At 41.5% G+C, this 26,259-nt stretch overlaps 1 protein-coding gene across 4 annotated transcripts in view; it reads left to right on the forward strand.

The window, feature by feature from the left end:
* The window catches only part of MAP3K20 (mitogen-activated protein kinase kinase kinase 20), a 159,960-nt gene that overhangs the window by 121,554 nt on the left and 12,147 nt on the right, over positions 1-26,259 (forward strand). For 2 of the 4 annotated variants that reach the window (XM_060257076.1, XM_060257074.1), the window contains exons 12-16: positions 10,341-10,385; positions 12,517-12,547; positions 12,636-12,775; positions 15,197-15,259; positions 18,854-18,946. In XM_060257076.1, coding sequence (XP_060113059.1) covers positions 10,341-10,385; positions 12,517-12,547; positions 12,636-12,775; positions 15,197-15,259; positions 18,854-18,946 — 372 coding nt within the window. Of the gene's footprint in view, positions 1-1,010; positions 1,823-10,340; positions 10,386-12,516; positions 12,548-12,635; positions 12,776-15,196; positions 15,260-18,853; positions 18,947-22,582; positions 22,702-26,259 lie in introns of those variants that run through there. The other 2 variants (XR_009556302.1, XM_060257077.1) reach the window with 2 other exon arrangements.

Consider the following 26,259-nt stretch of genomic DNA (forward strand, 5'->3'; position numbering starts at 1 on the left):
AGTGTTGTCTGTGGCTTATAGCTGTAACATCTTGAGTGGTGTACAATATGGGTCAGTTGGTGTTGTTCAGGAAGAGGCTGTAAGATACCAGAAGCAGCAGACAAATGCATCAAACTCTCTGTACAGTCTGTGTTGTGCCTACGTGGCATGGAGCATTTGTCACATGGAACTCAGTTTGTCCTGCTCTACCTGGGGTCATTGAAATGCAGTTCACCCTATTTATTAAGCTATGGCAGGGAACGAGATGCATTCTGTGTGTACACTGCAGTTACATTACTGCAGATCAGGGATCCAAGTACATTTATCAGCAAATTCCCCTCTGTTCCCCCAGTTGTAAACTATGACAGAAGCAATTCGCTAGCAGTGAGATTAAGCTAAGGATTTGCTTCTGCTTCCAATGAAATTCACCTGACTTCATTCACACAAGCAAACCTAGTCTAGAGGTATGTTCTGCAATAGGTTCCAGGGTTTTTTTCCTTAATGTTCTTTCAAATATTTCTTCCATTGCTAGCCTCTGGAATTTTTTAAACACTAATTTTAATTGCACCTGTCATGTGTTTTTGCAAACAGAACACAATAGGGTTTGCAGTTGTGAAATTAAATTCATTCTTAAGCTGGGTCAGTGATTTCCTTCTATTAAGTGCAGAATGTCTATTGGAGAAGATTCCTCACTTAGCAGATACAAATCTTTGGACCGAACCCAATAATGGCATTCAATCTTTTCTCTTTTACAATTTGAAGCTTAAATTTTCAGCTGGAAAGCTCTGGGCTGCTTATGGTTTCTTGCGCATTCATTGGTGGTGGTAGTGACGCTGTCTTCAATTTTTTTATATAAAAAACAACTTAGCCAAGTATTAGTTAATTCTTACTTGGCCTGTATGTTTACACTCACTAATAATTTTACTTTCTATTTATTGCTAACTAATCTGGTGGTGTCTTTTGCCTGGATTTTAAATTGTTTCTAACTTTCCTTCCCCCCACCCCCCGTCCTTCCTTTCCTTTTTTACTAGTTCTGCTTCCCTTTTGCCGCAAGAATGTCTGAGGAGTCTTACTTTGAATCTAAAACAGAGGAATCAAACAGTGCAGAGGTGTCATGTGAGATCACAGCAACGAGTAACGGGGAATTAGCTGGCATGAACCAGAGTCTGAAGGCCTTGATGAAGGGCTTTGAGGATGTCTTCTCTATGAACCAAGCAGGATCCGTCCTGCATTCTGGGATGCAGATAAATATGCAAGCCAAAAAGAATTCTTCCAAAACCACATCTATGAGGAAAGGGAAGAAAGTCAACATGGCAGTGGGGTTCCATGAATTCGACTTTTCAGATGATGATACCGATGACAATATTGATTTTGATGACGAGAACGATAGCAGTGAGTGAAAGAACTTTAATGTAGCACCTAAAACAAAATGAAAGGGGAGAAGAGAATTCTGCAAGTTTTATTTAAAATAACTTTTAAAAACACCTTTTTGTTTCGTAGGTGAGTTTTGTTGCTTGTATGAGAACAACTATGTGACTTATATTTATACCCACTTAAATTTTCACTTTCAAAATCAACTTTTTTTAAAAAAATTGGATTTTCTAAGGGTTTTTGCTGCAACATTGGTTGCTTAAGTAACAAACCTACTTCTAGTACAATGGTATAGTAAAACTCTTGAAGTTCTTAGAGATGTTTTATGTAACCTGTTGTTAGATATGCACAAAGTACTGTTGTTGATCTGGGTGTTTTCAACAGGTTAACAAGTGAAAATGTGTACTTTACTACCTGGAATGCTCCTGTAAATTCTGTGCCCCTTACCCAAAGAATGTCATGTTTAGTAGCAGGCTGTGTGCAAGAACTGGTCCCTTCCCTGAATATCTGATCATCTGTGATGGTACTGATCATGTGTTTGGAGGAGAGGGGGCCTTTAAGGGGTAATATCCAGTCTGCTCTTCTCAAACAGGTGGCAAGTCAGAGATGATAAGTGCTAATCTATGCCCGTCATGCAGTCTCTGGAGTCTACCGTCTCTTCTTGAATGTATAGGCCCTAACTGAGAATGCGTGATACATGCATGGAAGCAACAAGGTTCTATATATGCAGGGCTTTTTTGTAGCAGGAAATTGTTTGCATATTAGGCCACACCCCTCTGATGTAGCCAATCCTCCTGGAGTAGGTCCTGCAGTAAGAGCCCTGCAAGTTCTTGGAGGATTGGCTACATCAGGGGTGTGTAGCCTAATATGCAAAGGAATTCTTGCTACAAAAAAAAAAGCTCTGCATAGATGGATTGTTCTTAAAGGACAAGAGCACAATCTTCTGTTTGTATTGTTCTGTTTAATTGTTGCTATTTCAGTCCATTTTGGGGTGATACATTTTCAGTTCGGAAGGGAAGTTTTGGATTCAGTTGACTGTCCACTTAAACGCACAGCTGCAAGAGTAGGAACTGGGCATGAAAATTCATTGGCGATTTCTTCCCTCTCGCCCCAAAAGGCGCATGCAGCATCTTTCAAGCAGAGTTCCATGTACATATAAAGTTGTAAATGCAGGACGTTTCTTCAGTAGTCATGTTATATAATTGTCATCCACAGCACGATTTAATTTTTAGGTTGTTTGCAACGATAATTAAATTTCTCTAAGGACCTGACCCAGAGATATAAACAGTCTGCAGTGGGCTAGCATTAGGAACTGTGTGTTCACCCGGTTGGCACTGAGCTTTTATAGCATTTAATTGCCTGAAGGGCTTCTTCTTCTTCTTCGCCAAAGGGCACTCCTTTAAAATTTAGTAACCCTGATAGTGTATTGACTTTCTCTTGGGAGACTAGGCATGTGTTTGGAGAGCCCACTGTGGTGCATGCATATATGTGTGCATCAAGGCCTGTGGGTTTTATGTGCACACTTGTATACAAAGCTTGTACCAGTTTGCACTTTTTCACTCCAGTATATGCCGTTAATGTGTGAAAACTGATTTCCAGTCACTGATTGAGGTGCAACCACATATCACTGCGTAGATTATACATCCCCATGTAGAAGTTTGTGCATGTAGGGTTTTATGCTACTCTCAAGTAATTTGAAATGGTTTAGGTTGTATAATACTCAATTACTGCAGTGGTTTAGAGAGTGAGCTGCGAACGAGCAAGTTCTCAGTTCAAATGTCACCTCTTCCACGAATGCACTAAATAGGCGTAGGCAAGCCACTCTTTCATTCTTTCCCTCTCCCAACCCATGCATCTACAGTATGGGGATAATACTGACCTACCTCACAGGGTTGTTTTTTTCAGAAGTATAATGGGACAGGGTCAAGCTGTGGGTTTGCCCAGCTGCTCAGATTCTTTTCGTGGTGGTCGAGAATTTTTAATCCTGCCTGTTCTAATTGAAACATTTTGAAAGTGCTAGGTAAATATTCAATTGGGCGCTTCTGTGATGTGTTTGGCACACCTTGGGCCAGTCACACACTCTTATCCTAAACCATGACACAGAGAAAGGAAGATCGGTGTCATTTATTTGAGGGAAGTTTGGGATTAAATTATGACAAATATTCATCATGAATAAATAACTTCTAAAATGAAAGCACATATGAAACATGAGTTCAGATTTTGTGCTTGGTCCAGGCTACCCTACCCCAATCTCATAATATCTTAGAAGCTGAACAGGGATGGCCCTTGTCAGTGCTTGGATGGGGGAAGTCCAAAGTTGCTAGACAGAGAGCGGCAATGGCAAACCACCTCTGTTCACCTCTTGCCTTTAAAACCCCACAAGGTAGCCACAAGTCAACAGCAAGTTTCCACTGGCACCTTTAGATCTCATGGACAAGTAAATAATACAGCAGAACCCTTGATAGCACAAGGCAAACGGCCCATTTTCAACATTTTAACTGAAGCTATGAGTTATACCTCTTGGTGTTGGAGTATATACACTGAGACATGCACATTCTTTCTCCCTTTGTCTTCTGTCTGTCAGAGAATGCTGAACGTACTACGTAGGCACAGCTATTCTCCTAATGCTAGAGTACAACCAGGGCTTTTTTTGTAGCAGGAACTCCTTTGCATATTAGGCCACACACTGATGATGTAGCCATTCCTCCTGTAGCTTACAGTAGGTCCTGTACTAAGAGCCCTGTAAGCTCTTGGAGGATTGGCTACATCAGGGGTATGTGGCCTAATATGCAAAGGAGTTCCTCCTCCTACAAAAAAATCTGAAACAAAGTGACCCTTGAATGTGTAGACTTGTGTGTGCACATCAAAGACCGCATATATCCTAGAACAGTTTGATTTACAATGTACAAAGCTAGCCTTTTAAACTATATTGGCACTCAGAAGTAATTTACGGTTGGCAGCAGCTTCAGTGCTTAAGAGATCATGGCTGGACATTTTCCTGAAAGTAGGCTGCACTGAATAAAATGGGACATACTTTAGCATAGACCGTCTTAGGATCTCTCCCTTTGTGTTAAATACTATGCAGAAGAAAAAGTTCGTCATGTCAGATAGTTGCAGTGCACTACATGAAATGCTGTTAAGAAAACACAAAAACATCAGGGAGGTTTTCAAAATGTTTAGTGCCTATTTAACATGTAAGGATTAATTACATAGATTTGGAGCATAGAGAATTTAGAACTTCAGTTCCAGTCTGCCCATCATATCATACAGACTGCCCATCCTCTGATGAATTTGAAAATGCTGATTATTTCCACACATCCCCAAAAAGAATCAAGTGTGACTTTTAAGTCAGCTTCTGTTATTTTGAGATGATTTTCTAAAAAAACTGGTAAATCGGTTGTAATCTTCTAAAACTGAAAACGTGTCCTAAATGAATTTAGAGAAATACTTAACATCCTTATGAGTATTTAAATAGTATTTTGTAGCCCAAAAGATGGACCGATTCCTCACTAGCAGTTCCTCTGCCCCTGGGCTTCTGCTTTCCCCGGATCAAGCAATCAGCTCCCCACCAGTTGCTGCATGGGCACATTTTGATCCGCAGATCTTTCCAGTTTCCCTCACAGCTTCCAGATCTCAAAAAAAGAAGAGCAGGAAGCCGTGAGGGAAATTGGAGAGAGTTGTGGATCAAAATGCGCCCATGCAGCAACTGGTGGGGAAGTGATAGCTTTAGCCAAGGACAGCAGAAGCCCTCAACTGCTAGTAAGGAATCAGTCAAAGTGTTTTGGGATTTTCTGGGGATGAGAAATATAAGGCAAAAACCTTGGTTTGCATGAACTGGCAGTCTCATCAGTAATAATTTTTTGTGGAAATATCAAGGGGAAAAGAAATTGATTAGTGTAGGTCTCCTCCCTCAGTTATCAGTACCATCCTCAGCCGAGTTTCATCCTTCTAGGACCATTGAAGCAAGTGGATTTAGAAAGGTGTTATTCTGTTTAGGATGAATTATTTCAGTGTGATTCTAAATAGTTACACCCTTCTAAGTCCATTGAAGTAAATGAGCTTCTAAGAATGTAACTATGCTTGGAATGACATTGATGGCTTGTTTTTATTTTGGAAACTACAACAATTGTTGGTTATATATCCAGTATAATTTAATATGCATGAGCTGCAGTCCTAAGAAAGACAAGTCTGTAGGCAAAGATATTTCCAATGGTTGTTATCTCTCTTCCTCATGAACATAACTGGCTCTTCCTCTCTTCCTCATGAACATAACATGCAGGCAGACAGAAGTTCACATGAAAAGGGAACCATATTTCATAGAGTCACAGGGTTGAATCTAGACTAAATTTTCCAGTGGCAGAATGGAACTTTCCTGTTTCCCTGCAGCTGCTGCAGCCCAATCTCCATGAAATGCTGCTCTTTTTTTGGGGTGTGGGGGGGGTGTCCCTGCAGAAAGACATTGAGGGAAGTGGCTGCAGCTGGAAGGGAGAATCAGTAGAAATTGCTGATTTAGTCTGGATCCAACCCACAGATCTTTATGCAGTCCAACCCTTCCTTTCTTCAGCCCTTTCGCCTGTTAATAATTAATAATAGTTAACAAGTAGTATTGGGTATGGATCTCTAGATTTGGGCTTATAGATAATTATACTTACGCCGTTATAGTCCGGCAACCAAACCAGTCATTTTTTTTCTTGTCTCCAAATGGGCCTTTCTCCCAAGTAAAATTATCTCTGATGCCAACAAAATCCACTTCCCCCCTTCCCCCGAGTCTCAGAATAATTTCTGCTGAGGAGCAGCACAGTCCTAAACAAACTTATATTCTTCTATGCCTGTTGACTGCAATGGACTTAGAAGGGAGCAGTGTTGCTTAGGGCAGGGCCCTCAGTCTTTTTCAGCCTATGGGCATCTTTGGAATTCTGACAGCGTGGTGCGTGTGGCCAGAGCTTACCTTGAGTCACACAGTGAAGACTCTTGTACTGTGTTGGAAGCTGCCCCGCCAATTAAGCTTCCAGTGGCCAATCAAAAGCCTTGCTGGGCAAAACCACCACCTGGCCCCACCTACTTTCCAAAAAGACTTGGCTGGTGCCAGGAAAGGTGAGCTCATGTACACCATTTTGGGGACCTCTGGCATTAGGGGATGGCACTGTCAGTGTGCTTGATTGACAGAATGATCTGGGTCCTGTTCTGCAAACATGAGGTGCTTAACGTGAAAGCACTTTGATCACCTTGTACTACTTTAGATTATGAAATAGCTCTTTGGCACACATTTCATTTACTGTTTTAAAGTTTGGGTGGGGTTTTTGTTTGTTTTTAACTGTAGTAAAAATTATTCACTTAAATATTTATAAGCTAAATAAGCATAATATCTAAGAAGCCCTTTCAAAGATCACTGTGTGCAACATTCTGTAACCAGGTGCGCTGTGATGCTGGATACACATGCAATAGTTTTTAGAAACTTGGATGTAGTGGATATGTCTTTAACTATGGCATGCCCAGGGGTCATTTTGTAGAAAAAGAGGTGCTGGAGCTCATTTGCATATGCCCCACACCCCTGACATCACTGGAAAGTGTCCTAAATTATATCAGCTCAGCAGCTACCTTAAAATGCTTCTTGAATTATAATTGCCATGAGGAAACCTTTCTCCCATCATACTTTTTAAATTACTTTCTCCTATGTGGCCACAGTGGCATGATGAAGATTTCCATCTGTCTGCTTTATATGTTTTGGCTATTTTCCCATTTTTTGTGGGGGAAAATATTAGGAAGTTTGTCAAATCTTAGAGTTCAGCAAAATCCTCACAGGGGGGTTTGAACAATGGAGCCCAGAAGCAAGTATTTGGGAAAGGGGGGGGGGGGGTTAAGAAAGAAAGAGCTCAATAAAATTTAGAGATTCTGGAGCTTTGCTCCTGCGAGCTCCTGCCCAAAATGAGGCCTGGGTATGCGCACTCACTTTTCTGTTCCACTGTAGTCTCTAGTCCAATGGGTTTTGTAAGCTATTGGAGTACTACAGACACCACACTGAGGCAGAAACAAAGTACATTCTGTGGAGAATTACAGTTCACTATGTCCTTAGTGGGAACCTCAGCCTGTTAATGTGTCTTAGGTTGATGTACAACTTTCACCAGAACGGTAAAGTAATGAACGAATGGAGATTTATTTGAGCAGTTAATCTGTGGCAGCCTGAAAACTTTCCTTTGGGGAGGGTGGGGGATGTTCTAAAGTTGTAGTGGGTGAACATTTTTCCATGAGACAGGAGTAACTAGGGCCTATGACCCTAACTAGCTGTCTCATCTGCAGTGTTACAGAAGCTGTCACTTGCAGGGTTCCCAGCTATAGTACCTTTTCCCAGCGTTTGTTTCAGTAAAACAAGTGGATAAGGTATGACGGCAGTCGTTACTATAAGAATTTGGGTGGAAAGCCCCCCTTTTCTCCACAAAGTTAATCAACCCTTGCAGAGAGTGCCTCAGATTTTCTTAATAGGTGAGGAATGGTTTCCCAATTACCCTAGACGGCAACTACAGTAAACATTGTGCATTGTGTTCAGAAATCTGAAATGCCTCTGTATTGAAGTCTGATATAGCACACTACTTTTTTTTTTGCTTTGCTTTTGCACCATTTAAAAATGTTTTATACTGACTATTAAGGAAACAATATTATTTGTATGCCAGACATGTATGAAATGTAAATGGAGAGTATTTTCACAGTGTTTAGAAAAGTTGAACCTCTCTTTTTTGTAAAAACTACTGTGCGGCGTGAACTCTGTGCCAAACCTACTGCAGTTTGTAAACAAAATATCTAATTTGTATGGAATGTGAAATGTTACACTCTTGCATGGCAAGACCTTTAATAGTTAGTCTCTTTTCCCCCATTCATTATGGCACTTAACTATGTGAAGTCTTGCTTTATCAACATCATGGGTTTGCTTTTCTAGTTCTTAAGAGAATAACTAGCAATGTAATAGAGCCGCCCCCCCCCTCCATTTAGTGTTACATGTTTCATTTGGTTGCAAACAGTTTTCCTTTTCTCTTTACATCCAACTCTGACTTTACAATAAAGATTTCAACAGTAAACAAACACCTGTGGTCGTGCATAAATATTTTAGCACTTGCATGTGGGAAGGGGCTTGTGGTGCATCTAAACTAGCTGCCCCCCCCCCCTCGTGCTGTGCTACAGAATGCACAGCAAACAGTGACACCACCATGTTCCCTATTAGACCTCCTGTTATGGGTTTTCTCCTGGGATGGTTACTGCCTCATTTTCTTTTTTATAAAGAAGACAAACTTTTCCATAATGTCTCCTGCAGAACTTCCTTTGCAGTGGCATTTTGCTGCACCCTGCCTGGAAACTGATTGGCTATATCAAAATGGTGATTCAAGCAACCTGCTGTAGCTGTTCATCTGTGAACTTACTGGGCAGGATCCCATGAGGGCAGGAGGAAGAGCCGCTGAAATCCACTTTAAGGACTTTACCTCAAACTTAAGTGGCTCTTTAGGCATCTGAGGAAGGCTTCAGACTTTTGTTAGTGGAGCAACAGGACAGAGGCCATTCATGATTGGAAACAGTAGTATGCATGTTCAAGAAGGAAGGGGTGTAAGTTATAGAAAGAATTGGGCCACTCATATAGAATTGTTAATCCACCTCATACATTTATTTATTGATTTAAGTTCATTAAATAAATAAATAAATTTATTGGGCTTTTATGCTACTCTCTCTGCAAGCAGGGCTCAAGATGGCTTACATCAAAATAAAATACAGCAGTGTTAAGCAGTGTTCCCTCTAAGCTGAGTTAGCATGAGCTAGCTCACAGATTTTTAGCCCCCAGCTCACACATTTTTGTCTTAGCTCAGGAAAAATGGCCCCAGAACACAATAATTTATGCAGTAGCTCATAACTTTAATGCCAGTAGCTCACAAAGTAGAATTTTTGCTCACAAGACTCTGCAGCTTAGAGGGAACATTGGTGTTAAGTTAGATCAACATTAAAAATGCAGAGCCATTCAGTATAAAGCAAATCCAAGGTGGTGACTAATTTGGATAGAAGTTCTAATTTTGAGAATAGGTGCCATGAGAATCCCAGCCAAAACTATTTTCAAGCCTACACTTGAGCTATATATATGTATACACACGCACGCACAGAGAGAGAGAGAACAAAACGCCTCCAGTAGAGGAAAATGGGATGGTCCAAACAGATGTGGACTGGGAAGTAAAAATAGCCCTGACTGTGTTGCACTTGTGGTGTTAGCAGCCAGCAGTTCAAGCCTACACAATTCAATAGGGACAACACTGAGCATTGGCTCACCCGCTTCCTCGTCCTATAAACTGGTGGTTGTGCAAGAGGAGGAGGAGGAGGCAGTTGGGGAACTGATACTGGTGATTCTTGCTGCTGTTCCAAGCAACCCTTCAGCATGAACAAAATTGCTATAGCTCGACTCTGTTCCTTGCCGCTAGTAGCCTTATATGCCCTCTGGGAAATTTCCTTGTAAATTCAGTGGCGAGTCCTCCCCTGCATCCGAGTCAGAAATCTGTGACTGGTGGCTGGCTTCCTGTGCCCATGGCCAGAACGCATCTGAGGAATGCATTTGCAGTCACTTGATGCTCATGCAGTCTGCACTGAAATGTCTTAATGTGTCTTATGAAAACGCCACCTCTGATTCAATACTTGTCACATGCAGCTAGATAGATACAATTAGAACAGGATTCACTTGTCTAGGGCGGTATAGAACCAGTGCAGTTTCGTGGTGAGCGTGTCAAGCAAGGATCTGGGAGACCCAGGTTCAAATCCCCACTTTTGCATGAAACTTACTGGGTGATCTTGGGCCAGACACCACACTCTCCGCCTAACCTACCTCACAGGATTGTTGTGATTATAAGTGGGGGAGCATGTGCTCTGCCCTGAATCCTTTGGAGGAAGGGTGAGAGAGAATCAGCCATCTAAGTGAAATGTGACAAGTCAAGGTACGATGCACTTTTAAGATCCTGTTTCTTACACAGCTGCTGCCTTCCTTTGATATCGTTGCATGGACTGAGGAAGACGTGGTAAGTATCCTCTCAATTATACTAGCTCCTTTTTTGTTAACGAAGAAGCCCCCTTTTGAATATGCCACCCTAATGATTGAGCTAAGCATATCACAAGACAAGATGCAATGCAGAGAGGGGGAATGCAATGCAACAGGGAAAGAATGGGGAGGAGGGATACTGAACCCTTTTGGGGCTGGCTGCTCTCCCCTAAGACTGTCCAGAGTACTCCCCCTCTCTGTGGAGTTCCAGCAAAAGTAAAAGCTGCTACAGGTTCAGAAGGGGGCAGGATCAAGTGAAATGCCCCTCCTTTGTATCTCCAAATGTTTTGCAATTAGAAAGTTGATCTAATCTACGCACAGTTGTAGTTTAGCCTAAACTCCATCCTCCCTTCCTTACTCTGAGTATATGAATCTGTATGGTTTCTCCCTCTTCAGCTATTTATACCAGTAATATATTACCAGAATTTGTACACGAATCTCGAGGACTGATATTCTCGTCTGGTACAAGAATTTTCAACTTGTTGATTATGTATCATGAATACTTTCACAACCTGAACAAAATCTCCTCGGAGTGGGGGGGACTGACTGAAAAACAGTAGGGACAACAATCCTTGTACAATAAAAGAACATTTTAGATTAAATGATCAACTAGTGTGTAAGGTACTCAACTCACTGGATAATTAGTACCTCAAGTTCTATCCTTTTACACCAGCCTCTGTTTTAAAAGATGAAAATGAAGGCCATGGTCTTTGAACCAACTTAAAGGGTAGATTGCACAAAGTGTGTGAATATTGTGTTCTGTTTAGGAGTTTGAACAGGAATTACAGTAGTGACCATTCAACCAGGGTTTTTTAAATATAGAAATAGCCCAGCAGGAACTAATTTGCATATTAGACCACACACCCTGATGTCAAGCCAGCTGGAACTGCATTCCTGTGTGTTCCTACTCAAAAAAGCCCTGTCAGATCCACTGTTTCCCCCCCAGGAGGGCAATTTGGAAGTTGGAATGGAGGGTGGAGGCTCAGAGGCCTGGCACTAAGTCCGGCTATAATAGTTGTCACTTTGAACCAAAACCACTCCCAACATGGGAATCACAACATGACTGCAGTTCCTGATGTGTAATTTGACTTTGTGAAACAGCCATGACGGGACCCATTGTGGATTATGGCAAAACAGAGGTTAAACTTTGTCATCATTCCCTGCACCAATTCCCTAGTTCAAAATTGTTCTGCCTGGAATATTTTCCCTGTGAAACATAGGGTATTTATCTTTTAATAATAATAATAATAGATTTTATTTATATCCCGCCCTCCCCGCCTAGGCGGCTCAGGGCGGCTAACAACATTCCATACATTAACATAAATAAATAAAACTTTAAATTTAACAATTAAAAAATTTAAACATATAAAAACCAGTTAATTGAGTTAAAATACATAATTTAAGTTACATTAAATGTATCTGGCAGCAATAAAACTGTTCTGGCGCTGGTACTGCCAGTTTAGATAGTTCCATGGTAATATTATAGATGGCGGTTCTTTTATTCCTAGCAACTCAGCAGTCGATATCAGTATAGGCTTGTCTGAAAAGGGTGGTCTTGCAGGCCCTGTGGAACTGGTCGAGGTTTCGCAGGGCCCGCACTTCCTCCGGAAGCTGGTTCCACAGTGCAGGAGCCGCAGCTGAAAAGGCCCGTACTCTGGTGTTTTGGAGTTTGACCTCTCTCGGCCCTCTGTGAGACCTTAAAGTAGTCTGGGGACATTTTTATTGGGAAAATAGACTGAAAAGGAAAGTGTTAAACTCTATTCTGAATTTTCATGGACCTGATCAATATGAATCCTCTATCCATGGCTGTTTTAGGAACAAATAACATGTCATGAATTCTGGTCATGTAAATCCAGTGCCTCCTAGATTTTGCTTTCTGTCCCCATATCTTTCTTGCCTCTTAATTGGCAGCCAGTAGAAAAATAAACAGGGAGAGCAAATATTCCTTAATGAGCCAAATTTCACCCAAGGATCTATATAATTTCTACTCTCCAGTGTAACTTTGGTTCATTTCTCAAAATTAAAAGAACTGTAATTTGTACAGTTTGTGTTTTTCACATTAGCTGTTTATGTAGCCTAATTAATTTTAAGTCTGTGTTTTCTCTTCACAGTACAGTTGGATGCAACAGCTTGTTAGAAAAGGTAATGTTCTTTATCAGCTTAATTCACAATGTTGACTTTTCAGCGACCAGTTCTATGGATTTTTAAAACAATTATTTGTTTCCATAAGGTGATACGTCTGGTGAGATGAATGTATATGCCAATCTGTTTAAAGAACATCACATCACAGGCAAACGATTGCTTCTTCTGGAGGAAGATGACTTGAAGGACATGGGGATTGTTTCCAAGGGCCACATAATTCATTTGAAGGTATCTAAACAGTAAACCCTGGATGATAACAACAGTTTTAAAGTGTTCCCTATTTTGTGTATTAAAATAATAAAATACAAGGGATAACAGATCTCCAATCTGCAAAAACAAAAACTGAAAGCGAACTAATGTTTTGTAACATACTGATCAAGCTTGTCATACTTTTCTTAGTGACAAAAAAATCCATACACCTCGATATCATCTTCCAAACACTATTATAACGTAATGTTTATTCAATGCTGAACTCACACCTGAAGCTATGTTATATAGATTCAGACATAAGAAGAGCCCTGCTGGATCAGAGACCAATGGTCCATCTAGTCCAGCATCCTGTCTCAAACAAGGTGCATTTATACTACTCTAAATAATTCATTTTGCAACTGGATTTTTGCTATTCTTACACAGTAGAAATTCAGTTGCAAAATGCATTATTTAGTGCAGTGTGAACGCACCCACAGTGAGACATACCATTAGTGTGTTAAGGAGATGTCAGAGACTTAATCTGAGACTTTCTACATATGAAGTTGATGATCACCTACTGACCTAGAGACTCTCATTAGTCTTCCTATTTGTAATGGAAGTGTGATGTACAGATGTCATAGAGAAACAAAACAGGAGAGTCACTGCCCCCCCCCCAAAATTTGCATTAAAAATATGTGGCATTCAAAACAACCCCAACTTATCACAAAACTCCAAAATAGCTAAGGAATGACTTGCAACCCCATGCTCCCCTCAAGTGAGCAGGAAGTATTCCTGATATTAGACAGAAGTGTGTAATTGCATTCCTTCAGCAGACTGGAGCTGAGAAGAAACAAGTTCCCTGGGTAGGGTTGCCAAGTACCTTGAAGCCCCCAGTGGGGGACTTCCCTTGTGTGCGCACCAGTGCATGCGGCGTGGTGACGTCACCCAGAAGTGACGTCATTGCTGCTGGCGACATCGCGTGATGACTGCTCCAGGCGATTCGAGGAAAACTCTATGGTTTTTCTGGACGCTCTAGCCATTTGGGAGGGAAAAAACTCTATGATACCTATGTACCATAGAGTTTTTCCTCCCAAATGGCTAGAGCATCCGGGAAAACCATAGAGTTTTCCCAGAATTGCCTAGAGTGGTCGCTGTGTGACATCACCAGCGCAATGACGTCACTTCCGGGTGACATCATCAAGCCTGCAACGTCGGGGGAGGGTCCCCCCGCCAGCCCAATGTGGGCCAGTGGGTTGGGAACCTCCCAGGTGGAAGTCCCACCCGGACCGGGGGTTGGCAGCCCTATCCCTGGGACCTAAAGCAGGCAGAGAGAAGTGGACTCACAGGAAGTATGCCTCATGGGGTACTTCTCCAAGATGAGTTTTCTATGCCTCATCAGTGGACAATTACCTCTTTGCCATTGTATTACATATACAAGGCCAGGTCTCAAAAGATGTCTGATTCTGTGGGTCCACAGCTCAAAAGGCCCCAGTCCCCCATTCTTCTTTTGGAGGAAATTTTAGGCTGGAGACAGCAAGACATTTCCTTATTGGTTAATAATGTCTGTCTGGAGACCAGTTCGGCAGCAGTTGGAAAGATGTGGAAAAGTTGTCACATTACTGAGGAGGGTGCTTCTTGTCCTTCCTCTCAAGATGGTAGTGGAAAACAGGAACAAGTCCATGTGACCTACAGTGCAAACAGTCACTAATGTGTTGGCCAAATTAAAGTCTTATTTAAATCTCTGTCTTCCATATGACATACATACTTGACTCTATATGACACTTTGTGTACATTACTTTTTGCAGCATATAAATCAATGTTGAAGTCAGGAGGGGGAAGTGTGAAGAGCCCCCAGACAGCCCAAGACAGTTGAACCCTCAGCTCGCATCTCAATCTAAACTGCCTCTGTTTTAGTTCTTTCAATACGCATTGAATTACACGGAAATAATCAAAGCTGTAGCTATTTTCCTGTCACATCACAACTTAAGAACTGGGGTTGCCAAGTCCTACCTGGCTGCCAGTGGGGAGCTCCATGGTCCGTTCTAGGATCTGGAAATGACGTCATCATGTTGCTGCCATCGGGGGGGGGGGGGGGCGGGGTGACACTAGCTTTTGGGCAAAACTCTATGGTTTGAGCCCCATTTTACGATAGAGTTTTGCCCCAAAACTAGAACGTCACACACCTCCAATGTCGGCAATATGGTGATGTCACTTCTGGGTGATATCATTATGTCGTGTTCAGGGGCATTTGTGGGTGGGGTTTCCCTGGTGGTGGAAAGGGGCCTGCAAAAGCAGGGCAACTGCTACCTGGACTGGGGGCCTAGCAATCCTATTAAGAACCATGTGTAGGCATCAAAAGAAGCGGTATATTCTCTGATTGATTTATCAGCATGAACAAATACCTGCATATGCTAGACTGTACTTTCCATCCTATTACATTTACTATTTTTTAACTTGTAGACCGCCATTGAGAAACTAGCTCAGGATTTCCTCAATATGTTTCACTTTCCTCCTCTGATTAAGGTAAGTCTGGTTTTTTATTTCGAAAAGTAAAACTTCTTAGTTGTCTTTTGGGGAGGAAATGCTGTGTCTAGAAATGCTTATTATTCTTAGAAATTTGCATATATGGATCAGAAAGCCCTAATCCTCACTGAGATTGTAAACCTATCCCTGAAATGTAAGATTTCTGCGGGTAACAGCTTTCAGCTCTGGGTTGGGAACTATCTGGATATTTTAGAGGTGGAGCCTGAGGAGGGTGAGGCTTGAGGAGGGGAGGGACTTCAGTGGGGTATAATGCCATAGAGTCACCTTCCAAAGTTGCCATTTTCTCCAGGTGAATGGATCTCTTTCACCTGGACATCGGTTGTAATCCCAGGAGATCTCTAGCCACCACCTGAAGGCTGGCAACCCTAAATGGTCCATTCTGTTCAGGTAGAAAGCTAACCTGTGAGGAAGAAAGGATACAAGCCTAGCATTGTACCTGGCATGCTAGCTTTCTGTGTACGAGGACCATTCATTTATGTGAGCAGCCTGAATGGTACTGTACAGGCTGAGGATGCCTCTGTACATCACATGGATATTGTGCTCTTGTGGTGCTATAGCCATCATTCACAACTGGATTTTTCCCATGTAGATAAGCCAGGCTACTGCTTTATCACCTTACTAAGAGCCACACTTATGCAAAACAACTATTTGGACTGAGACCACTAGGCTATGTCACAAAGTGCAGTGCCACTGTTTATTCGTTCCATGTCAATAAAAGGTTTCCAGTGGTGAATACAAGCCATTTCCTTGCTAAAGTTTTAGACCTGAAGAACAGAACACCAAGGTTAATAGGCTTTTGCATTCCTTCAAACTCTTCTGCAGAAGTATGTATTTAAATTGAGGGACATAACTGAAATTCAGGTTTTTGGCAGTCAAAATTTCTACGGCAGCAGAGAAATCAGTCCAGTAGAATAACCTGTCAAACCACTGTCAAACAGACTTCTCAAATATAATTGATTGGATATTGCTGTACTTTATGATAAGCCATATTTAACTTTAAGACTCATGAAGAAGCCCTCAGTATTGTATTGTAAAGTAATAAAAATATATTGATGCATGGAAGTCTCCGTATTGGAATTCTTGAATTCTTTCAAATGTACTTTGAATCAGAGGACTGCAGTGCCATCCTAAATATAATGTACATTATGTACCATTACGGCACTCTTGGGCTCTCAGAATCCACCGAGTTAGGGAGTTAGTCTTCATGTTGATCACTGCTAGCTTATACAGGGTTGACAGGTCCAACTCAGAAAATATCTGGGGACTTTGGGAGTGGAGCCAGGAGACTTTGGGGTAGAGCCAGGAGCAAGGTTGTGACAAGCACAATTCAATTTCGAGGGAGGTCCTGGCCATCACTTTTAAAGGGACTGCACTCCTTTTAAATGCCTTCCCTTCGTTGGAAATAATGGAGGATGGGGGCACCTTCTTTGGGGGCTCATAGAATTGGATCCCCTGGTCCAATCTTTTTGAAACTTGGGGGGGGGCACCAGATGCTATGCTGAAAATTTGGTGCCTCTGCCTCAAAGCCCCAAGCCCAGGCCCATAGCCAGGATTTAAAATGTTGGGAGGCATTTAAATTTATTGGGGGGCACTATTTAATTAAAGGTAAACTTTAAACTAGATATTCGTGGATTGATTATTCATTATACCCAGGGCTTTTTTTTTTTTGTAAAAGGAACTCCTTTGCATATTAAGCCATATCCCCCTGATATAGCTAATCCTCCTGGAGCTTACAGTAGGCCCTATACTAAGAGCCCTTTAAGCTCTTGGAGGATTGGCTACATCAGGGGGTGTGGCCTAATATGCAAAGGAGTTCCTGCTACAAAAAAAGCCCTGAATACCCTATGGGTACCAGTCTCCCTAGGGTATAATGGAGTGCCCAGTGAACATTCAAACTCCCCTCCCGCCACTGCTTTCTGATGACCCTGAAGCTGGGGGAGGGACTCCAAACCCCTGCCCCCACCAGGGGATTGGCAACCCTAAGCCTATATGACTATTAAGGTCATCATGACTGAGACAGACTGCAGTCCTAAGGACCTTTTCCTGGGAGTAAGCTTCATTGAATAATGTGAGACTTCTATTTAGGATTGCTCTTATAGGACTCCAGAATAAAAAGCTCTTAAATAAACAAATACTATTTTAAAAAAATGATACTGCTTGTCCAAGGAACCTGCCCAGGGCAACTTAAAAAAAATAAAACATCATAAAAGTATAAAATGTTAAAAGATGTTAATTAAAACCCAGTATCAGAAACCCAGCCAAAGCATATAGCCATAAATCACTGAGCAACATGTACTAAACCCTGCAATAAGAAGTCTCTCTTTTTTACTTCCGGTGTCACTTTCCAGTCTACAGTGCCATCATTGCCCATGTGATATCTGGAAGCTCCCTCATAGGTAGGTAGGTAGAAATTTATTGTATATGACCAAAGGCCATTGCAATATAACAAGAACAACAGCCAAAGCCCTGATAAATAAGACAACAAAAGGACAATACGATTGAAGGCAACGTTATGTCTGGGGCGGGAATGTAACATACATTGCAGCATACTAAGTCCTGCTCACAGCCTTAAGCTGGAGCAATTATTGTGGCCGGGAGAAGGGGGCAGAGAGCAGAAAATTCAGTGCAATGCCTCTCAACCTGTATGTCTCTTGGGGTTGCCAAATCTCCCTTGCCCACTGACGGGGGACGGGAGCAGGGTTGCCAAATCCAGGTTAGGAAACTCCTGGGGATTTGGGGATGGTGCCTGGGGAGGGCAGGGACCTCAGTGGGGTACAATGCTGTAGAGTCCAGCCTCCAAAGCATTCATTTTCTCTAAGGGAACTGATCTCTGTAGTCTGGAGATGAGCTGTAGTTTCAGGAGTTTCCCAGGTCCCATCTGAAGACTGGCATCCCTAATATGCCTCCATGCCTTGATGTTGGACCTCCAGAGGAATTGGTCACTTTGTAAGACAAGATGCTGGACCTGATGGACTACTGGTCTGATCCAGTAAGGTTCTAATTACGTTAGTATCCTTTGTGCAACCCGCCCTCATTTGGCCAGCTATACATTGGACAGCTATATGTTATGAGGGAGACAGGGCCAGCAGACCTGAGCTTCAGGATCCAATTTCATCCACATCAATAGTCCCTCTAAGCAGTGGAGTCTTGTGAGGAAAAATTCTGCTTTGTCACCTACTGGCATTAAAGTTGTGAGCTACTGCATCAATTAGATTGCTCTGAGGCCATTTTTCCTGAGCAACGACAAAAATGTGTGAACTGGAGACTAAAATACTGTGAGCTAGCTCACACTAACTCAGCTTAGTGGGAACACTGGTCCACATAGCATGTTTATAATAAGGAGGGGTGGTGGAGGCAGACTGGGCATTCAAAGCAGTCTGCCAGCAAATTTTCAGCTAATCTTTAGCTGATGAAGACATGGGTTGCATCAGAATCATTTAAAGTTGTGAATTAGATATGACGAACAATAACAACAAAAAGGTTATAAATGGGTAATGCCAAATGATAGCCTTGTCTGTGGTATAAATGAGAACTGAAATAGAAATGACTACCTATTCTTTGTTTCCATGGTAGGACTCTGCCAGTGAAAACGAGGCAAGTGAGGAGAAAGTAGTGAACTTAGAACTTGTATTTGGCTACCATTTAAAGCCCGGAATGGGGCCTCAGGTAAATAAATTATTTTGACAAATGCTATCATTTGTTTGTTTTGTGCATTGGTCAGTAGATTGGTAAGAATATTGTTTAAAGTGCTCTTGTGAGAAAATGCAAATATGAAGTTTATGTTTATCATGATTGGCCTTCCCATGATTTGGCCGGTTTAATGTGTCACAGACAGAACATCAACATAGTACTATGCAGGAATTCAGCCATCTTCCATTGTCACTATTTGCAAATGTCTCCGTTTTTCTTCAGTGAAGTATGCTAAGTGTGTGTGCCTGTGTGTGTCTGTGTTAAAGGGCATCACACTTGTTGATCTAGCATTTTGCACACGCAAGTCTTCAATTTCCTTTGAGTCTGTCATGCATTACTGTATGGATTCATGATTGCTGTTATTGTGAACTAGAAGGCAAAAGAGACATATTTCTAATCTAAATGCTCATTCTGCTAATGCGGATCTTACAGTTACGTTCTGACCAATATTCCCTCTAAGCCACGGAGTCGTATGAGCAAAAATTCTACTTCTTGAGCTACTGGCATTAAAGTTGTGAGCTACCGCATCAATTAGTTTGCTCTGAGCTAAGACAAAAATGTGTGAGCCAGAGGCTAAAAAATCTGTGAGCTAGCTCACACTAACTCAGCTTAGAGGGAACACTGGTTCCAACCAAAGACATGGAGCATTCTGTTGGTAGAAACATTTCTGCTCACACCACCGAACAGATGTTGACAGGGCAGGGTGGGGAGAAGGGAGGAAATGGGCCTACTGGGTGACCGGGGTGAACAGTCAATTGGGGAAAAGGGGAAAGAAGTGGGTGAAAAAAGGCACGTAAAAGAGGAAAAAGTGAGAATCTGTATAGAGAATGGGATATCCCCTCCTCTGCGAGTTCTTATGGGTTCCCCTTATAGGTTCTAATCCCTAGCCCAGCTTTGATGGTCTCCTTTACATTTTCAGGCAGGGAACTGTCCAAAACTGAGTTGTTCAGCTGCAGACTGTATGTCAAAAAAGTTTGAAGACAATAGGTAGATTTTTCTGCCGTCTTTCCCAACTCGATTTCAAAGTTGACCAGCAGCCAGATCTTCCTGGAATCTCTTCAACAATATATACATAATATTTGAGATTATTTATGTGTCTGTTACATCTATTTTTTTTGTTATTCTCCAGCAACTAGCAGCACCAGAATATTCATCTGGAACTCTGACTTTCTTCAAATCCAACCCAATGTCCTTAACTGTAAAACACAGCTCAACACTAGAATAAGGTGCCAGTGGGGAGGATTATGAAGACAAATATCTGTTTAGGATGTTGTAAATACAGGATATTCTTTCTTTAGGTTGGATTAAACAGTCTAGTTTTATTATTCTGAAAGTAGGTACTGCAGTTCTGGTGAAAGGCAGCCTTTATGACCATAGTCTACATTTGACTCATGGGCCATAACATCTGACCAGTACCTCTGTTGAGCAATGGAGATGTCTGCATCAGTTATTGAGATGAATGGAAGCAGAAGTTTAGAGACAATGCGGAAAAGTGTATTTAAACTTAAAATGAATTGGATCTATCTATCTGTCTGTCTGTCTGTTTTATTGGATTTATATCCTGCCCTCCCCGCCAAAGCAGGCTCAGGGCAGCTTACAACAATAAAAACATTTACAAATATTGAGCATTAACTAATTAAAACCTTAAACAGTATAACAATTAAAACATATTAAAACAATTTGGTGCTAATGGTAAATTCCAATAATATCCTCATATGTAACTATCAATTAAAAGCAAGTTGGAATAAAGCTGTCTTGCAAGCCTTGCGGAAAAGGTTTTTAAAAATAATTTATGAATAAGATAATAACACATTAACATGACATCAACAATGACAGAATTAAATTACTACAGAATTAAAATTATCATTAATATCTTATATAAATCTATATTATTACAATAATAGATAAATTTAAAATAACAATGATTACTAAAAGAATACGGGGACTCTACATTACTTTAAAAAAATTCCAAAACCAGGTACCACTTACTCAGAAAGTTTGACTCAGGCATAGGATATTCATCAGACCTCTTAACATCACCTGTTTTATAAAAAATCATGGATACATCAGCTATTTTATAAAAAACATCAGCTATTTTATAAAAAATCACATATACCATACCTTTACATCAGGCAACTGGGAGGCTTTCCAAATGAATTAGTTTTCTGTAAAAAAAAATACTGCCCTGACCTTATACATGATTGCCAAATGGCTTGGTTTATTACCCTTCCAAACCAGCCAGCACATCCATTCCACGGTGATGAACTGATGGACTTCCCACCCCATGTTGTGATGTAGCATCCCTTAGAGTCAGTTTGTGAGGGCTTAAAATGCCCCTTTTTAACTACTTGGTGGTGGAAACTGCTATCAAGTTCACAGCTAAAATTTGAACACCTCGTAGGCCTTTCAAGGCACAAGGCAAGTGGGTAGTTTGCCATTGCCTGCCTCCTGTTTAGCAACCCTGGATTTCCTCAGAGGTCTCCCATCCAAGTACTAACCAAGACCAACCCTGCCTAGCTTCAGAGATTTGACAAGATCAGGTTAGCCTGGGTCTTCAGAGTCAAAGCCAGGAATAGAATGGAAAAATCCTGAAAAATTCTTAAGAAAAATCCTCAGAGAATGGAAAATCCTGAAACAGCCTCAGCTCCTCTTGGAATATAATTTCTTGTTTTAGAATTCTACCCATCTCAACTGCTGAAACCTGCTGTTTTTAAAGTGCTCTAGATAAACATCTATTTCTAGGACCTGAGCAATTCATTATTATGCATAAATGCCACCTCACAATACCTGAAACAAAGAGAAACAGCAAGCAAAGCATACTTTCTTCTTTTTAAAAACTAGTGCCCATTTAAATTACATTTTAGGCCTAATTCTACCATTTTGCCTCAGCCAAAATTGTCACCCGTGTATTTGAAGCCCTTAACCATAGTCAGATCCCTCAATTTATCGTACCCACCAGTGTTTTACTCCATTTGTTTATAATTTTTAATGAACACCTTTTCTCTAAAACAATTTTTTTTAAAAAAAATCAAAATAAAACAAAACCTGCTATGGCAGAAAGCTTCTCTGTAGCTGTGCCTACTTGGCAGTCAACTTCCTTGACCCGAGACAGAGGCCATTGGTAGGGCTATAACACATTTACATATTTTGCAATAAAACATCAGTTATTTGCATTACTGTGTCAAGTTTTATTTGATTCTTTCACCTTAAAATGACTCATTTTCCTTTCTTGTATTTTTTTTAAAAAACCAAACTACTCTAAGCTTGTTTGAGAATAATCAAAAATTGCCCATTTAGCTAGAAGTCATTTTCTTTTCAAAAGGCAAATGTTATTTAATCTTTCAGCTGTTCATTGTGCCATCATAAATACTTTCTTTTCAGCACAGTTGTGGGAAACTGAAATGAGCCCGCTAATTGCCTCCCATTTCGACTGACATGTGGTGGTTTAGTGGAAAGGGAACACAGCAGGGAGAAGGAAATAGGAGGCTGAGAAAATGAGAGCTAATTATTTTCACAGCCTCGTGTCAGGCTCTGTGTCAGCCTTGTTTTTACAAACTGGAAGGTTTAGCACTAAATAAAACAAACTGGCGTCATGTTTTTATATACTGGCAGTGTCATGGAAGCAGCTGCACATCTCAAAGACAATATAATGCCTGCATTCGCATGGACACCATCTGACAACCACCGTGAGCCACCGCTAATGAGGATATCACAGTGGTGCCAAGTGAAAGGTGCTGAATTATGTATGATTCTTCATCAGTACGGCAATAGTCCTGTACATCATTACGAGACATTGTTTTTGCCGTGAAAGAGATTAAAACATCCTTAGTTCCAGACCCCGCAACCTAAACACGCTACAAGAGGTTATTAATGGAATTTTGAGGGAGAGTTTTCTTGCATATTTCTTTTTTGAGGAAAGGGGGACTGGAGGGGGGGTATCTCTCTCGTGGGACAAAGCAGTGATGGGTCGTGACACTCTATATAAAGAAGAGAAGCAAATTAACCATACTTGTGTTATCTCCCTTTAAATCTGGCATAATAAAAAAAAAAGTGGGGTAGCAGAGTTGGCCTTAATGATAAATAACCCAGGTGCTAACACTCTAGATGTTCCAAGTCTTACTGTCTTTAGAACAGCAGGTTCTAACCAGCTGAGATAGATAATAGCGAAGAATGTAAAGGAGCGACCAGGGGCCGAAAATATCAACACGCTACTACTTTTAATACCAGCATGATCAGGCTATTTTTTCATGTTTGCTTTATCTCATGTTACATTTTTTAATACTTAGTTGCCTGCTAAGATGGTGCTTCTATTTCCCCTCTCATTTTCTCTCCTTAAAAAAAAAGTTTACTGTAACCTTTGATTTAAAAAAAAAACCCAAAACCCTAAAATGTAATATTCATTCCACATATGGACCTTGTTCGAAATTTACAGTCAGACCCATGGAATTTTAAATTTGGAAACATGTTCAACCAGAGGTCCACAGCTACTTATTTCCACAGTAGGATGCACCTTCTGTATAAAATATGGCCTCCATAAGTAGATGACTGGGGAAGGCAATGGCAAACCACCCCGTAAAAGTCTGCCAAGAAAATGTCCTGATGTGACATCATTCCATGGGTTGATAATGACCTGGTGCTTGCACAGGGGACTACCTTTACCTTTTTTATTTATTTTATTTTATTTATTTATTTATTTTGTGATTTCTATCCCGCCCTTCCCAACAAGTGGCTCAGGGCGGGTTACAACATAGGAGTCTAACATAAATAGGAATTAAGTGTAAAACATTTAAATTCAAACATTAGACCATTTAAAACATTAAAACAGTTAAAACATTTAAAACATTTAGAGGCAGCGAACATCCAATATAACTGCGCGCAGTTTCTTATACCAGCTAGTCATAGGCCAGCCGGAAGAGGGTTGTTTTACAAGCCCTGCGGAACTGGGTAAGGTCCCGCAGGGCCCTCACCTCTTCCGGCAGCTGGTTCCACCAGGAGGGGGCCATAGTAGAAAAGGCCCGGTCCCTTGTCGATTTTAAGCGGACTTCCTTTGGCCCGGGGATGACTAGGAGATTTTGTGTTCCCGATCTCAGCACTCTCTGGGGAACGTGCGGGGAGAGACGGTCCTTCAGGTAGGCAGGTCCTAGGCCATATAGGGCTTTAAAGGTAATAACCAGCACCTTGTACCGGACTCGGTAAACTATCGGCAGCCAGTGCAGGTCCCGGAGCCCCGGCCGGATGTGCTCCCTTCTTGGGAGCCCTAACAACAGCCGGGCCGCGGCATTCTGCACTAGCTGTAGCTTTCGGGTTCAGCACAAGGGCAGCCCCATGTAGAGAGCATTGCAGTAGTCCAACCTCGAGGTGACCATGGCATGGATCACTGTTGCTAGATCGTCACGTTCCAGGAAGGGGGCCAGCTGCCTTGCCCGCAGCTGGCCCCCTTCCTGTAATAAAAAAATTTGACTTAAACAAAAAACTTAAAAAAAACCCAAAGCAGTTGTATGTGTGTAAAGTGCTGTCAAGTTGCAGCTGACTTGTGGTGATCCGTAGGGTTTTCAAGGCCATTGATTAAATAAAGGTGGTTTACCATTGCCTTCCTCTGCAAGATCTTCCCTGGTGGTCTCCCTTCCATGTACCAATCCTGCTTAGCTTCCGAGACCTGACAAGATCTGATTATATTATACCATTCCACACTGCCTGGCAACCAGTTCTTATAATATCTGGAGTGTTTGTCAGAATTTCTCATCTTTTTTCACAGTGGTTTGCAGAATTACTTTCCACCTTGAGTGGAATACAAAGCTGCCCCCCCCCACAGGTACTTTTTGCAATGATTGGTTCATGTTTTAAAGCTGTTTTTGGCTCCTCCTTGTGGATCCAAAGAGCCAACGGAATATCCTCTGAGAGGGTGCGGGGTTGGGGGGAGACACAACTGTAATGTCAACAGCATATAAAGATAAACAGTAGAGGTGACTTTTCAGTCAAATACCTTGTGAAATCTTGAAAAAATACCATATTAAAAAAAACACATACCTCTTAACAAACCACATTTCCAAGTATTTCAACACCAGGTCTTGCCTGGGATGTAAATTCTCTTCAAGATTTCCATTTAGCAAGCATATTTCAATCAGAATTGGTTTCTTGGGCTAGGTGGGTGTTAATAACTTTCATAAACAATGGTCCTGTGTGTTAGTTTAAAAGGAAGGAAACAGCCATTCTGCTTCTAGTCTACTCTACCTTGTTAGGCCTCAATAAACAAAGTGATTTTTGTTATACTACCAGTGTTACATTTAAGACTGCCAATCCCCAGGGGCAGGGGATACCCTGGTTTGGAGGCCCTCCTCCCACTGCAGGGTTATCAGAAAGCAGGAAGGGGGATTTCCACTGAGCACGCCATTATACTGTATGGAGACTGATCCCATAGGGTATAATGGGAAATAGATCCATGGGTATCTGGGGCTCTGGGAAGCTGTTTTTTGAGGTAAAGGCACCAAATTTTCAGTGTACATAGCATCTGGTGCCTCTCCTCAAAAAAAAAAAAAACCCACCCAATTTTCAAAAAGATTGGACAAGGGGGTCCAATTCTATAAGCCTTAAAAAGAAGGAGCCCCCATCCTCCATTATTTCCAGTGGAAGGAAGGCATTTAAAAGGTATAGTCCCTTTAAATGTGATGGCCAGAACTCCCTTCTTGTCACACTCTTGCTCCTGGCTCCACTCCCAAAATCTACTGGCTCCAACTCCGAAGTCCCCAGATATTTCCTGCGTTAGACTTGGCAACCCTAGTTACATTAGTTTAGCATGTCTAGGAAGACTGTGACATCGCTTGTGTTTTTACTTTGTAACTTTATTGAGTCTTGAACAGAAACCTCACTCATCATGCATTTCATTGCAATCTGACCCCATCACTTGCATTTCCCCAGCTCCATCCCATGTGTATATATATTAGTAACCTGAGGATGCACATTACACATCTGATGAAGTGGGCTCTATTCTCACTTATGCCCTCATAAATCTGTGAACTTTTATGGTGCTATAAGTTTATTGTTCTCTACGTTACCACAACCTGTACTAACAGTGCAGTCCTATGCATACCTACCTGGGAGTGAGCACCACTGAATATATTGAGACTTGCTTCTGATTAAACCTGCCTAGGATTGCACTGTAAGAAAAGCAAGAGGCATTACCTAACAAGCAGGGCCATTCTAAGCAGAGTTATAAACTTCTAGGCCCATAGAATTTAGTGGATTTAGAAGGGTGTAACTCTAAGTTAGGATTGCACTGCATAAAACACCTG

The sequence above is a fragment of the Heteronotia binoei genome, chromosome 16, assembly GCF_032191835.1.
Source record: "Heteronotia binoei isolate CCM8104 ecotype False Entrance Well chromosome 16, APGP_CSIRO_Hbin_v1, whole genome shotgun sequence".
Taxonomy (NCBI): Eukaryota; Metazoa; Chordata; class Lepidosauria; order Squamata; family Gekkonidae; genus Heteronotia; species Heteronotia binoei.